Source organism: Sabethes cyaneus, chromosome 3 (assembly GCF_943734655.1).
Source record: "Sabethes cyaneus chromosome 3, idSabCyanKW18_F2, whole genome shotgun sequence".
NCBI lineage: Eukaryota > Metazoa > Arthropoda > Insecta > Diptera > Culicidae > Sabethes > Sabethes cyaneus.
Genome location: NC_071355.1, coordinates 87,723,091 through 87,738,729, shown reverse-complemented (window position 1 = coordinate 87,738,729; position 15,639 = coordinate 87,723,091). Strand labels below are relative to the sequence as shown.

General features: G+C 38.5%; 2 protein-coding genes across 6 annotated transcripts; one reads left to right on the top strand and one right to left on the bottom strand.

Annotated features, from left to right (window-relative positions):
• Positions 1-4,537: 4,537 nt before the first annotated feature.
• On the top strand, positions 4,538-12,192 carry LOC128742675 (uncharacterized). Of its 2 annotated transcripts, none has more exons than XM_053839106.1 (4): positions 4,538-6,263; positions 6,340-6,406; positions 9,737-9,772; positions 9,841-12,192. In XM_053839106.1, exons 1-4 carry the CDS (start codon positions 4,659-4,661, stop codon positions 11,037-11,039), a joined length of 2,907 nt encoding a protein of 968 aa, XP_053695081.1. In that variant the 5' UTR covers positions 4,538-4,658; the 3' UTR covers positions 11,040-12,192. The 2 variants fall into 2 exon arrangements, with proteins under 2 accessions (XP_053695081.1, XP_053695080.1); XM_053839105.1 differs by having other exon boundaries at positions 6,337-6,406.
• Positions 11,737-13,327, bottom strand: LOC128742676 (putative glutathione-specific gamma-glutamylcyclotransferase 2). Of its 4 annotated transcripts, XM_053839111.1 has the most exons (4): positions 13,224-13,327; positions 12,938-13,130; positions 12,740-12,883; positions 12,580-12,678 (listed from the first exon to the last, which is right to left on the bottom strand). In XM_053839111.1, the coding sequence occupies exons 2-4, from the start codon at positions 13,127-13,129 to the stop codon at positions 12,670-12,672; spliced, it is 345 nt and encodes a 114-aa protein (XP_053695086.1). In that variant the 5' UTR covers position 13,130; positions 13,224-13,327; the 3' UTR covers positions 12,580-12,669. The 4 variants fall into 4 exon arrangements, with proteins under 4 accessions (XP_053695083.1, XP_053695084.1, XP_053695082.1 ...); XM_053839108.1 differs by having other exon boundaries at positions 11,737-12,883; positions 13,232-13,305; XM_053839109.1 differs by having other exon boundaries at positions 11,737-12,883; positions 13,254-13,272.
• Positions 13,328-15,639: the final 2,312 nt, after the last annotated feature.

The following is a 15,639-nucleotide window of genomic DNA, read 5'->3' as shown; positions in this document are numbered from 1 at the left end:
CCTGTTGATATACGACCTTAGTTTTCACCGGGGTTGGTTACCCGATCTCCGCTAAGGTTGCTCAAAGCTATTCAAAGGTATTCAAAGCTTGCATATTAAAGAGATAATCGGTCACTCCAGATCACCTGCTTCAACGTACCGCACATTACAATAATTTTTGTGCCCAGCTGCGTTGCCGCTGTTCTCGGAAATCTGATAATGGTTTAACTATTTCTATACCTACGTACCATCGTTTTCTTCCAACATACTTCTGCAGCGCTACGATGTCATAGGGGAGTGTCGTCGTGGTTGGGCCACGTTTTGGAATTCAACCATAACTTTCATTTCAAAAGGAATTTTGGAAATCTTAATACAGCGTTGGTCTAAGAATAAGGTATATTTCCGGAAAGTTTTAAACTGATTGCTTGACAAATGAAAAAGTTATAGGCAAAATGTTGTCATAGTCGGGAAGTCGGACCATGTTGTACAGGTTGGGCCACCGCAGAAAATCTAAGACATACGTATCGAAATTCTGTATAGAGACACGAAAAGAATGAATTCCGTGAACAACGGTTCATAGGTTAAAAACCCTATTTTTAATTGCATTTTTGCGAAATTCTGGCGATCTTGTAAAATCAATATTGCTACAAACGCCTTTTCTGAAGTGTATAACTACAATGAAAAATACAACAAAAATCTAGGTTTTTATGGTATTAATTTTGCTTTATTTCATGACATTTTACGTGACTGACATTCTCTAGCGATTATTGCGCTTCTGCGCTTCAAATTATGGTGGCCCAACCATGACTACTCAAGTGGCCCGACCTTTACAAATAGCGCTTTTCTAGTATTTCACCTTAGCCTTCCCAAACACCTTACTAGAGGGGATTTTTCTATAGTCTTCGTGTGCAGCACAACACACTTCATACATATTCAAAATTTATCTCGATAATTGCATTTCAGAAATCATTTCTTGCAGAAAAGTTCATTGCGCCTGAAAAACTTTTTTTTAAGATTTAGTCACTGAAGTCAGTACGGGTGTTTTGAATACACGATTGAAACTCACAATATTGTGAAAAGTTAGCTATCACAGTAAGAAGTTTTACAGTAGTTATATCGAAGATATCATGAGTTACTAAAACCGTAAAATCGTGATGGCCCGACCATAGCAGTGGCCCGACGATAACGACAATACCCTACTTGTAACCCTTCAATTCTTCGAAAAGCACACGGGCACTTCCCAATCCAAGGTCTGTTTTTGCCATCAAGGTCTATGTCGATCGCACTGATCTGAATTACTTGTTACGATATCCGTTACTTGAGTTTGGGAGTACCGGCTTGCGAGACCCACGACCAATCCCACTGTTTCGTGGAAGGACTATCGTGGTGCTGCTGTTTTTGGTCACGAGCACTACAAGGCTTGGGCTTGGACAAAGCTCAAAAACTTGCTTTCGAGGAAAACCCACTTGCCTAGTTAGCATACGACCAACTACCTCACCTGGTTACCTGGTTACTCGAACTTCTTATTAGTTACTCAGTTATATCCCAGTTGGTACCACAAATACGTAAGGGTTCGGAAGCTAGAAAGCTAATATTTATTAAGTAGGCGCTATATTGCACCATATATCCAGTCATTCGCATTGACGAATGGCTAATATTGCAGGAAGTAACCAATATTGGCGAATAATATTTTTGCTTGACTGTTGAGAAAGTTTGCCAAATTTCCATGAAAAATTTGTTTTATGACGCTTGGTTCAATTCAAGAATTTATAATTTTTTATATAATGTCCGAGATAATCAGGAAATTTCTTTTGGTGTGTTTCGAGATATTGAATTTTTCAAATTGGCAGATATCGAATTTTTCTAAATTGTTCTCGTTTATAAGTTCACTACCGGGACAAAAAAAGCAAAGCCTAAGTGCTACATTCCGTTATCGAAACTTGACCTTCTGTTTTTCTACGACAGACTTCGCAGACAATTGCAGAGCCAGTTGCTACGATCCTATTGACTCTAGCAGCCTCTCCCAGCCTAGATTCGAACATACAACGACTGGTTTATTAGGCCAGCTTCATACCTCGAGGCCAACTGGGAGGCTACCGGGGCATACGCATAGAAATGAGTCTTTTCAGCCCATTTTGTATGATAATTTCGTAAACAGCTAGTACCGTAATTTCAACATTTTGTATCAAATATGATAAAATGATTGTAAGCCAAGTTGTAAGTAGCTTGGAATATCATTTATGTCGAATGAAAACGAGGAATAAAGAACTTGAATATTGCTGTTGCAGTTGAAAACTGTAATAATCGACTCGCGACATTCGGTTTCATTCTTGTTCTGTGTGTCGCAACTACGTCGCACGTGGTGCGCTGTATAGCGCATCAATGTGCGATCACAGCGCACCACGTGCGACGTAGTTGCGACACACAGAACAAAAATAAAAGCGAATGTCGCGAGTCGATTATTACGGTTTTCAACTGCAACAGCAATAATTGAATAACATGTTATTTCTTTTCCACCGAAATCCATTATTATCTGTAAGTTAGAAAATAGTATAATAAATAATTGCAGTACCGTCTAGATGAAAATGCACCACTGTTTATTATAAGTAAGTAAAATATTTTATAAGTGAACATTAAATTTGATTCTCATTCCTGAACGGCGATGCACACTTCTGTGTTTAAAATACCGATAAACCCTTAAACACAGGATCATTTACAAACATCCGCAGCGTCCGCAAAAATGAATAATGTACTATTTTATTAAGTACTATACCATTTCAATCAATTAGCAAGTTGAAATCTTGATGCTTTCTTTATGGTTTTTGAAATGCATGTCCATCGATCATTAAAAATTTATTAAGTAGGTATAGGATTTAAAATCTGGGCGGTGCATTCCACGGGAAAACTATCAGAATAACGCTGACGGACGCATTGACGCAGCAGTCATTTATTTATAGATTTATAGATTGGTTTATTGGACTATCGATTTATTGAATAGTTAATTTGTCATTATTTTAATTTATTGAATTAATAATTATTGATTTATCGATTTGTTAATTCGTTAATTTACTGATTTATTGGTATACACTAGAATCTGTTTTTACATCCATTCATTTTACGTGATTTCGTTTTACGTCCACTTTTTTACGTTCGAAATTGGAATTATCATCCTCTAGTTTTACGTCCGTAATATGAATTAACGTCCTCTCGTTTTACGTCCTCTTTTTTTACGCCCTTTTTTTACTTTCCCCCAATAGTGCACTTAAAACTAGATTTGAGTGTATTGATTTATTGTTTGTTTGATTTATTGATTTATTGATTTCTCAATTTTTTGATTATTTTGTTGATTCATAAATTGGTAGATTTATTAATTTATCGATTTTCTGGTTTGTTGATTTATTGACCTGTTGATCCATTAATTTTTAATTTTTAACTTATCGAATATTAACCACGACCCAGCTAACATTCTATATTGGAAGGATGCTTCGGTTTTAATTAATAATCCATTATACTTTACTCTAAAGCACATAACAATAATCTAACATTTGAAAAATTACCATAAAGCCTTGCAAAAAATTACATAATACTGGTCTTTTCTGTATTGAATTTCCCTTTCCTTTATTAATAAAAAGAAACCAAGCAAAAATACCTATGTAAAATTAAAATATATTTAAATATACTTTATTTTGAACCGCACTAACAAAAGTGAAGCGCCCTAAGAATGCGCGTCATAAACAAACATCCGCTGCGACGGTAGCGGTCAGCCATCGCTGCTGTGTGAAAAATGTTTTTAATTGTATTTGTTTTGATCAAGTCCGCTTCAAACACCAACCAGCAGCAGCGGATTTACTTCAAAACAAATACAATCAAAACGCACTCCCGGCTTCGTGGTCCCGTCGCCGGGGGGCAACAAGCAACCGACACGTTCAATTTACATCGATCCGACCAAAGGAATTTACATCAATCCGAATAAAGGTGCTCGTGTCGGGTTCGAGCGGACGCGACAAACGACCGACTCGTTCGATCTGTATGGATCCGACCAGAGGTGCTCGAGTCGGATTCGAGCGGGTGAACTTTCAACCCGACAGTTCCGACATTTTTGTTGCAAAATAGCCCGACAATGGATTCGAAACGGGTCGACATGTCGACTCGATGTTGAGTTGACAAGCAGAACTGTGGAGTTGATGTCGACTTGATATCGGGTCGAGAATTCTTACAGGGCAGGGTTGCCACATGCACAGATTATTCTGTGTTTAACAGATATTTTAAAGAAATCGCCTGTACAGAATCTGTATGCATAGAATACAGATTTTCGCCAAATTACACAGATTAAACAGATTTTTGAGCTTTTACATGAGACGGAAATAATCCGGAAAATGACTCTCTATCTCTTTCACTCTCATTGTTTTGCATTGGACAGATTTTTGCACAGATATTTTTCCTCGCCGTACAGATTGTCAGATTTTTCCAACAAAAAACGCAAAAAACACAGAATTATATGTGGCATCCCTGCCTGTGCCTGTACGCCGCCATTGTAAGAGGTGTTTTTATCTGCTGTTGGATGTCTTGTGGAAAAATCAAGAAAAACTTATTTAATATAGTCACAAGTTTTATTCACTTCGTGAGATTGTAATTGTGCCTATCTCCAGTTTTTAATTGGTTTATGGTGATGAATCAATATGAGTGAACTTGAAAAAATCATTGATAGGAAATTAGCGGAGGCTCGTAAATGTAGTACAACTACTAATACTGTTTCAGCTAAGCCCAGTGAGAGTAGAAAAAACAAAATGCAGGATTCTAAAGACCGCGAGAACAAAAGTGCTGATAACCCGAAAGCAAAAACTTCAAATAACGTAAAAAGTTCTAATTCTAACAAAAACGAGAAGACCACCAAAACTCTCAATGAAAAAAATGAAAGTAGTTCTAATAATAAATCTGAAGAAAAGGCTCCCCGCAATAAAAATTCTTCCGACGATAAAAACTCTAGTTCAAAAAATAATTCAACCGACGATAAGAAGTCTAGCACGAAGGCTTCGTCAGCGCAATCCAGCAGCAAAACTATGCTCTCCGTAAAAAGTAATACGAAGAAAAGCCCAACTGAAAACCCGTCGAAAGCGCAAGATAGTGAGAAGCCTCGCAATGAAGACGGCCCTAAAACTTCAGCATGTAATAGAGATAAAAGTTCTAGCAATCAAGCTTCACAGAAAACAAACAATAGTGATAAGGCATCTGTAAAAACAACGCATACTTCAACAACAAAATCGAACGTTAAAAACAATACAGACAATGGGAGTAATAAATCGGCTGGTCAATTTGCGCCAAGTGCTAATGGTAAAGACAGTAGTGCAAAAAATGATAAAACTAAATCCGACAGCATGACCGCCTCCAAACAAAATGAAAACAAAAGTTCAAATGCGAGCAATAAAACAACAGTTAATAAAGATCATGAAAGCAAAAGTACTAATAACAGAGATGAAAAAAGCAAAAGCTCCATTGACAAACGGTCTAAAGAAGACACTAAAAAAACGGAGGTAAAACGTGATACTACTGATCGCACAAGATCCTCAAAAGAGACATCTAGAAGTGAACGAAGTAAGGATAGTAATCGATCTAGATCCCGCTCGAGAACATACCGTGACAGAAGCCGAAGCCCAAGAACCTGGAGCAGACGTTTTTCACCTTTGTATACATCCAGACGGTTTTCCCAAGATCGATCTCCGCCTCGTCGAAGATCAAGAACACCAGTGGCTGGTTCATTTCGTGATACGCTGCGTCGACGATCACCTAGCCGTCCTCGAAACGACCGAAGTCGTTCTCCGGCCACTTCTAAAGCTTTGATAGCTAAGAAAAGCTTCCTAGATGATTTAGCCGTTAAATTTGCTCAAGAAGGAAAGGAATTTCCGGAATTGGAACAATATCGTTGTGAAATAAATAGTCAGTTTATCTCTTATCCGAAGCAGTATTATCCTGAACAATATGCGAAGCATCCATTTTCTGGAGGTTTTGATGGTCCTGTTTTTCCAATGATGGATGTCGGTCCACCAATGAATGTCGGCCCTCCAATGAATGTCGGTCCACCAATGGGTATTGGTCCGCCTATGGATGCTGGACCAATGATGTTTGCCAATCAGTTTGATCCACCGAGATATGATTTCGGTCCTGTTATGCAGCCTGAGCCTACTATCGATGTTCCTCCATTGGTTTCATATCCGATTCCAGGAATGTTACAAATGTTGGATTCTCCTGGCTTTTTGAACGACGATTCACAGGATACAATGCTGGCTGTAAGTATTGTTTTGATATGTTAACGGTTTTAATTACTGAATATTTAAACTTCTGCCATTTGTAAACGATCAGCAGATCAAAACACCCTCAGAGAACAAGATATTAGTTACGGACGTTCCAGAAATCAAGTCTGCGGTTTTAGGTAAGTAAATATGTCCAACAGTTAAACAAATTATTGATGTATACCCTAAACTGTGTCCACGCCTTGTTTGTTTAGAATCTCAGGCTAAAAGCTTATTATTCTACTGTACTTTTAGGTTGTATGCACTAAATGCCGGGTTGTTTAATATGGTTTGTTGATTTAATTTTTTTATATTCCGATGCAAACAAATTAGCGTTTCCGACATTATACATCTATTCAAATATTTTTGTTATGATATTTATTTGAATATTGCTTTGTTCATTTAAAAGTTATTCACGTAACATAAGAAAGTGGATGGCACTATCAAATGATTACAATTTATATTTCATTACCAATAAGCTCGCGTCCATTTCAGTCAATACAGGTAAATCCTTTAAATAGATTTTCTTCGGTTGTTTCCGTGTATTGTTATTTTATATCGTTTTGCTGCATTATCCAAAACAATGTCTCACTGCTATCAGCATAGGGGGTTGACAAAAGGGCGTGTGTCCTTACAAGGCGAAGAGGTCCAAATAAAAAGAGAGGACTTTGTATCTCTTACATTATGAAAATTTTGAGACGAATAACCGACTTCAGACCTAGGCACAATGCATACGAATTTTAATACGTTCTAGAGACTTGAAATTTGAAAATCCGTATGCATTGTGTCTGGGTCTTTACAAGTACGAAATCTGACTTGACAATCGTACGTCTTCTTGACAGATCTTCGGCCCCTTTCGTTGCGATCGCAATATTCACAATAACCTCAAAAATACATAAATTTCGATTGCAGCCCAATGCCAGTTCAATGTCTCTATAATCGAAAACAATGATTGGTTGTGATGTCCGTCGAGAAATTGTGGGTGACAGAGCTTTCCGATAGTACATTTTTGGTGTGCAATCTGTTTACCTCCGCATGATTTAAAAGGTCATATCGGCACTAACTTTTCAAAAAGGCCAATCTGCAAAATGTAAACAAACCGAGTGATGGTTTCTTTCCCTATGCTAGTCCAGCAAAAGACAACCCTCACTCGGTTTGTTTACATTTTGCAGATAGGCCCTTTTGAAAAGTTGTTGCCGATATGATCAAAAACGTAAATAGTTCGTTGACGGCTGCAGTAGGTGATGGAATTATTCTAGACAATTTCAGCAGCGCTAAAAATAAACTGAAATCTTTTGGAAGCATGTCAACGAACCGCGAAAAGATGACGGTGTACCTTCGGTTATGTTCCTGGGAAGTGAAACAGCGAGTAATATACATAGAAAAGACATCCAAACTGCTTTCACGGAAATGCGTCAGAGTGTTGACAACCAGTGGCGACTCGTCCGCATGTTCAACCTGTTCATAGGACAGGCAAACAAAATTCAGCCCGACAAAATTTCGTTTGAACCGACGCATATGCAATGCAATACGAATTTAGTTTAGTTACGAAGCTGATAAGCAAACCGTTCAACACGACATTTGAACGTTGCTTTTGAGATCTCAATGCACAAGCATACCAGCACATTATTCCTGGTATTGATTCTTGATACTGAATTAGTACCAGGGACAATGTGTTGGTACGAAGGAGATAAAAAGAGAATGTGACACAGCTTTTACTCGAAAGCGCGGGCGCTTTATAGTCTCGTTCATCTTCAGCATTGAACAACTTACTACCACATATCCCTATGGCCTGCGCTTTGATTCCATATTTTATTTAGTTAGGAAGCTAATGAGTAAAACGTTCAGCACGACGTTTGAACGTTGCTTTAGAGATTAGCACCAGGAACTGGTACGAAGGGGATTAGAAAATAGAGCGCGGTTGGCAATTTGGCATGCATTATTCGCAAAATTTTCTCATTAACTCGTTCATCTTTAGCATTGAACAACTTACGCATATTGCTTGTTGCTTGTGGTGCGTGTGATGTGGGCTTGTGCGCGCATCGCAGTAAGGTGGTAATTCTTGAATTTGGTTCAATAGGTAAATTGAACGAAAAGTATCCGGTTCGTAATTAAAATTCAGAGACGAGTTTGCTGATAAAGTAAACCGTCGTATTCCGTTGTTATTTAAATAAATAGGGATATTCACGTAGCACTTGCTATGTTGCGAATACGGAGTATTGCGTATTTATACTGCCGCTACTCGCATAACAGTTTCATCTCCATAGAAACTGGAACTGCAATGCGAATTGCGGCAGTATATACACGAAATACACCGTTTACGCAACATAACAAGCGCTACGGTGAATATCCCTAATGTTTGTTTTATGATTAAAATATAGAAATGCGATAATAAAAAAAAGCTGCGTATTAATTTGTATTTTTCGCTTGTTGAACAGCAGAACAGGTAAGCTAAGCCCCCACGAGTCGCCACTGTTGACAACGAAAGGTTGTTAAGAGCAGGAATTTCCGCACCCGTCTATTGTGTTCCTGTACTTTTCCAGTAAGAGTTTGTCGGACAGTCGCAAACAAAAAGTGGGCTTGTGCGGACGTCCGACAATTCTTACCAGGTTGTTTCGTTGCCTCACCTCATTGACGAAGTAGTTAGATAGTTACATCAGCCTCTGCGCAGTTAAAATCAATCCTCTCCTTCCTTCGGACCGGATGGTATCCCATCTGTTTTTCTGAAACATTATGTCAACGCACTTTGTGCACCGTTGAGCCACCTGTCAATCTATCAATCGGTAGAGGTGTCTTTCCAACTGTATGGAGATCAGCATACTTGCCTGCACATATAGATGAAAATAGGAGACATGTGAATGACTATCGGTGTATCTCTACACCAAATTTAATATCAAAACTGTGAGTTCGTCGTGCGTGCATGTGCAGCTGTATTCGCATTTAGTAAGCAATAATATTGATATTATGTCGTTAACGATCATTACGGTCAATATCGCCATATTCACACGGACCTTTCTGATGCTTTCGATAAATCGCCATCAGTATCTGTCTATTTACCGGTACTGTTTCACTGGTGTCAATATCCTACTTAAAGATACGCGGGGTAGTCGGGGTAGTTGGTTGCTTTAAAAAAGGAGTGATGTTGAGGATGTTGATGAATGGATGATAGAGAAGGATAGAAGTATTGAGATTGATGGGTTAGGGGCACGCGCGAGAGTGAAAAAAGACTCGTACATTTAACTAGTAATAATTTAAAAACTTCGATGCAGGAACTCATACATTAATAATGTTGAATTTAACATTTGGATGGATCTGTTAGTTGCACAGTAATAAAATTTCGATGCTGGATTGCTAGTACATAAAGAAACATTCAATTATTGAGTCAAATAATTTAGTTATTTAAGTTTTATGTTTAAATTATTGCAGTATTCATATCAAAAATCTATAACTAGTTTTCTTCATATCACCAGGGTCGCAACCGATGGTAAAGTGCACTAAGGGTGAAGGTAATTGATTGATTCATATTACCATGGTGTAAAAATGTATAGCAAATTCCTTCAAATTCGTTTTCTAGTGAAAAATCATGTGATTCAGGCGCTTGATCTGTTAGACGAGTTGGGACTCACAGTCAGTAGAACTGCGAAATTTATGTATCGTGCGCCAACCTTTTACGAGAATGAAGTTTACTTAAAGCGGTCTCCAGTGGTTCAGAGTAGGAACAATCCGCTTTTCATGTTCAGTAGCCGTTCTGGTGAATCAAGTGATCCGTTCGGGAATATTCCTCGTAAATTGAAACCAATTATCAGTCTGCTCTCCTTGGATGAAGGAATCATTTCGAAGCAAATTTTTCTTCGAGAACAAAAACATGCCCAGACTCGTCATCGTCGCCAAGAAAAGGCAGAACAAGAAGAACGGCAAAAACGCCTGCAACCAAAGGTTACACTGCAAAAAAATACGCAGACTGACCCAACGGTATGCAAGGAATGTTTGCTGCGGATGATCAAAGTGAAGGTTAATGGTGAAACACAAACTTTTACACCTCATACCGTGGAGTCGACGACACAGACCAATCCTATGCCAGTGCAAACGGTTAGTGAGTTTGGTTCAATAACCGAACTTACACCGAACCAAGTTCGAGCCGTTAGCGAATTGATCAAGTATATAAAATTAACAGTAACGAGTGGAACATTAACCGAAATGCGTGATAGTATGCGCGATGATCAGGTGTATAACCTCAACAGCGACCTGCGAACTGCATTTCATTATTTTGATGCAATGGTGGAGCATAAAAATCCTACCGAACATGCACCAATGGCAAATCGAGGTGCCTTGTTGTCACGATGCGACGAGTTTGAGGACGAGCTTGCCGATCAAGGGGACGATATAGTTAACAACGCTCCGACATCCATTGCTGAACCATTAGATGAAGAAGATGAATATGAACAATACCATAGAAACTTCTGTGAAGGCGATCCTGATAAAGAATTTGAAGACCCTCAAGACGACTATAACGAGGACAGCTTTAACAATGTACAGGATGATGATGCTTTACACGGATCTCGTTATATGTCATCGGTAACTCACCCGAGAACGTTCGAATTCAACAGTAACTCTAGGACAAACAATTACATAGCTATTGATTCATCTTACAACTCTAACGATAGGAACTTTGGCGCGCAGTATCAGTCCAATTCATCGCAACATTACCAAGCTGGCGGCTATAGGCATGGATACAACCGAAGAGGGCATTCATTTATGAACAGAAGAAATTAGCTTTAATAAATAGCATTTGTTAAATTGAGATAGAGAATTAAATGCTTATAGTTACACTTTTCAGTTAGAACGCTGTAGGGTTGTTATTAAATTAACAAAACAACTATAAGCAAATAAAGATTTTTGGTATCATTCATACGACTTTAATTTCATTGTAAATATACTATAGTTTATTCCCACACTGCAACTATCGTGCATACGAGCTCTGGGCAGACTCTGGAGGATCGGAAAAACATCTTGTAGCTCACTGGGATGCTGGACATAAGATGTTTGGATATAAACCAAAGCGGTTCTCTACATAGAAGCTTAATTGTAAATAGGCTGTGTTTGAATAAAAATGATTAAACATTTAAAAGACTTGTGTTGTATGTATTTGATGAAATAAACAGCTGCACTCATCAATTGATTAAGTAAGCATTAGACTAAATTCGTCCAAATGAAATAAAGTGAGTCAGCGGTGATATTCCAACGCAACAGGCATGTCATTCTACTTGAGCTGGGTGGTAGAAACAAGAACATAGACTGCGCAGATCCCAGTGGAGGCCGAGCTAGGTTCTGGTTAGTAATCGTCCCCCAATACACTACTGCTCGAACGCAGTCAACGGAAGTTACGACCCCTGGACTTCTGGGCTGTTAATGGTTTAAATGGAAATAAAAACTAAGAAACCGTTTGACGGTGCTATGGGTGGAGCCATTTATTGTATTTATGGTAAAAATGTGTACATTAGTTTTTATATACATGCCATAAATTTAAATTGTAACTTTAAACTATGTACTATCTTTAGCCTCATTAAATATATATATATATATATATGCATAATACGAAAAATAATATGGAAAATCTTCAAGTATTACTAGCAGATGGAAAAGAAATTTCAGCAGCTTTGCGAACTACACCAGACTTAGCTGTGCTGTAGCACGATATCACAATCCTGTTGTTTATTTTACCGAACTATAAACAACCTGTATGCCTGCATCTGTTATGAACATGGTTCAGTCAAAATACTATTTGTGTTTAAATACGCTGATATACCTTTCAAACGCCATTAAGACGGCGCAAATCTGTTTAATCATTGTTTAGAAAACAAACTGAGCTTAAAGTGAAACCTACGCCAATATCACCTATTTTCGAAATAGAATTTATTGCTATATAGGTATGTGTTTCTTTAGGCAGCCTTTATTAATAGGTTCATTTTGAAGTGAAATACTAGTTTTCTTGAACATAGAAAACTTTTCTGGTAGCTGAAATAAAAACAGAAAAAAACCTAGTAGGATGCTTCGTAAATTTTATTGAAATTGTCAAATTTTGAAATAAAGCAGATTATTTCGTACGATGATAGTGTTTCTATTGCCGTTTTTCTTTATCCCTCTTTACTACTCAACGATCTATCGACATCAGCGCAAGTTTGATGGCATTGGCCTTTTTTGGTAGTATCGCTCGTTTTAAGTATTCGTTCAAGCTCAAAAAGGTGACTATCATTTTCTTTGGGATATAAAAGTCTCATGGCATCAGCAAGTTTGTAAACATATTCAACATTATCGCCACTTTCCCCAGAGGCTCCTAAAATTTGTGTAGCAATTGTGTTCAAACTGTCATGTTCACCAGCGAACGAAGGATTATCTTGCGTGGCTAAGTATACTAAAATCGTTTTTGGTTCATTGGTTTGTGAGCTGCTCGGGGGGTAAGGATAAAAAAGCACCTGTTGCCGCTCGTAGCCGTTCTTTTCTCGATAGTCTAAATGACTCAGCACTTTATCGGAATCGCTTTTCGCGATTCGGTACCCCATGCCCCAAACTTTGTCTTCAGGATTAAGTGATTTTACCAGAGTAACTACTCGACCAGGCTAATGAAAACAAACGTATTAATAATATTTTTGGAAATAACGATAAAAGCTTACCTTGGTACTTGTTCCCCGATGATCGATGCTATTTTGAAAAAACCTTCGCAAAAATCCCTTTATATAACCGGTGCGTTTTTCTTCAAAGGGAAAGTCAGCCTTCCACACCAGCGATCCATAACCGAAAACCCAGGTTTCTTCGGTTCCATTGTGTTGGCTGCTATCACAAATGCTCGAATTTTGTCTTTCCATACTTTATTTAAAAAATAGAATTATAAAAATCAATTTTATACGAGACTGGTTAATTTTTTCAGCATTTATCTAAGTTATTTTTATCGACATATACTTGATTACTTGGATTTCGTGTTTTATTTACTCTCAGAAATTTACTATCCGCAAGCAAAACGCGACGCGAACAGGAACAGGACATCGACTGAACTTAAAATTCCGCAAGCAAAACGCGAACAGAAACAGGCAGGACCGAACTTAAAACAAAAACATCGCATATTAGGGAAATGTCAAAAATGCTGTTCAAATATTACGAACACGTCCGCCATTTTGGCTTTTAAAAAGCTGGATACCTTTAGAGGGCTTTAGGTTATTCAGCTTTTTACGAGCCATAATGGCGGACGTGTTCGTAATATTTAAATAGCATTTTTGATATTTCCCCAATACATCGCACGTTTTCTTTCCGTACATTCCTTTAGTTTTGCCGTGAACGCGCGGAAAGAAAACGTGCGATGTATTAGGGAAATGTCAAAAATGCTGTTCAAATATTACGAACACATCCGCCATTATGGCTCGTAAAAAGCTGGATATTTATGGGTGGGAGAACGGTAAATATAATCCAGCTTTTTATGAGCCATAATGGCGGACGTGTTCGTAATATTTGAACAGCATTTTTGACATTTCCCCAATACATCGCACGTTTTCTTTCCGCGCGTTCGCGGTAAAACTAAAGGAATGTACGGAAGGAAAACGTGCGATGTATTAGGGAAATGTCAAAAATGCTGTTCAAATATTACGAATACGTCCGCCATTATGGCTCATAAAAAGCTGGAGAAGGAAAAAGTAATATATTTTCGACAGCCCCTCCGTTCATACTTACACGAAATCCCACCCCGACATCTCTATCCAGCTTTTTACGAGCCATAATGGCGGACGTGTTCGTGATATTTGAACAGCATTTTTGACATTTCCCTAATACATCGCACGTTTTCTTTCCGTTCATTCCTTTAGCTTTACCGTGAACGCGCGGAAACAAGACGTGCGATGTATTAGTGAAATGTCAAAGATGCCGTTCAAATATTACGAACACGTCCGTCATTATGGCTCGTAAAAAGCTGGATATCGAGCTGCAGTGAACGTCAACGACAGCATGTCCTGATGGGCTCAAAATTTGACAACGGGCCCAAATCAAGCTGCTGGCAGTCGAGTGAAACGAAGTGATGAAATGCTATCTCATTTCGCACACACGAGATGTTGACGGCGAAAACATGGTTGCCTGCCGATGGGTGCGAAATTCTATCCAGCTTTTTACGAGCCATAATGGCGGACGTGTTCGTAATATTTAAACAGCATTTTTGACATTTCACTAATACATCGCACGTTTTCTTTCCGTACATTCCTTTAGTTTTACCGTGAACACGCGGAATTTTTAATAGCGTCATCAGTGGCTGTTAATAAATAAAGTACGTTATTAAAGAACCGGAAAACTGTCTTTTTTGTTGCGTTCGCAACAAATGCTGTTCAAATATTACGAACACGTCCGCCATTATGGCTCGTAAAAAGCTGGATATGCTCTTATCTGACGTAAGAAATAACTTTTTTGTTCAGATATGATGTCGTATTTCTCAGTTGCAATCGAGATATCCAGCTTTTTACGAGCCATAATGGCGGACGCGTTCGTAATATTTGTACAGTATTTTTGACATTTCCCCAATACATCGCACGTTTTCTTTCCGTACATTCCTTTAGTTTTACCGTGAACGCGCGGAAAGAAAACGTGCGATGTATTGGGGAAATGTCAAAAATGCCGTTCAAATATTACGAGCACGTCCGCCATTATGGCTCGTAAAAAGCTGGATACAAACCAAATGGTTTACTGGGATGGATATTTTTTGATGCGTTTGGCAAACTATTTCTGGAGGGCGCCACCGACAGATTTTACACACAAAAATCAATTGCTTCCTTCGAGCCAGTTAATCTGTTCTCTGTGCTGATACGACATGGCATAAATTAAAAGAGGACGCACCACAATAGATCAGAATAATGGTCGCGGTGGTAAGTCTGCAATACGAAAAAAAACAAGTTGCTGCTAGTGCTGCTTGGGCATTTTAGTTGAAACTGTCGAGCCAATTTCCTCTTCTGCAACCCGTTCGTTCAGTATTCGCACATATTCGAAACGTTTGTTTTCGTCAAATCAAAACAACACCTTAAAACACCGAAGCACTGACGAACTGACATGACACATAGGAGAAATTCCTTTAAAAACCATCGTCTTATACATTTTGCTTGCACCACTAGCACGCTCTGTTATGCATGTTGCGGAGCAGCTTGCATTTGTATGATTTTATGCTGCGGGGTTTTTACATTTGTATGGTTTTATACTGAAAACTCAAAGCAGCACTCGCGTCGCGGTGTGGCCATGTTGCGAAACATGCATTTTTGAAAAATGAGTGGTTTTTGATTGGACGATGTAATTAACGCGAGTGTCCCGTCTGTTTGTCTGACTGAAGCTTAAACACACACAAAAAAATCGA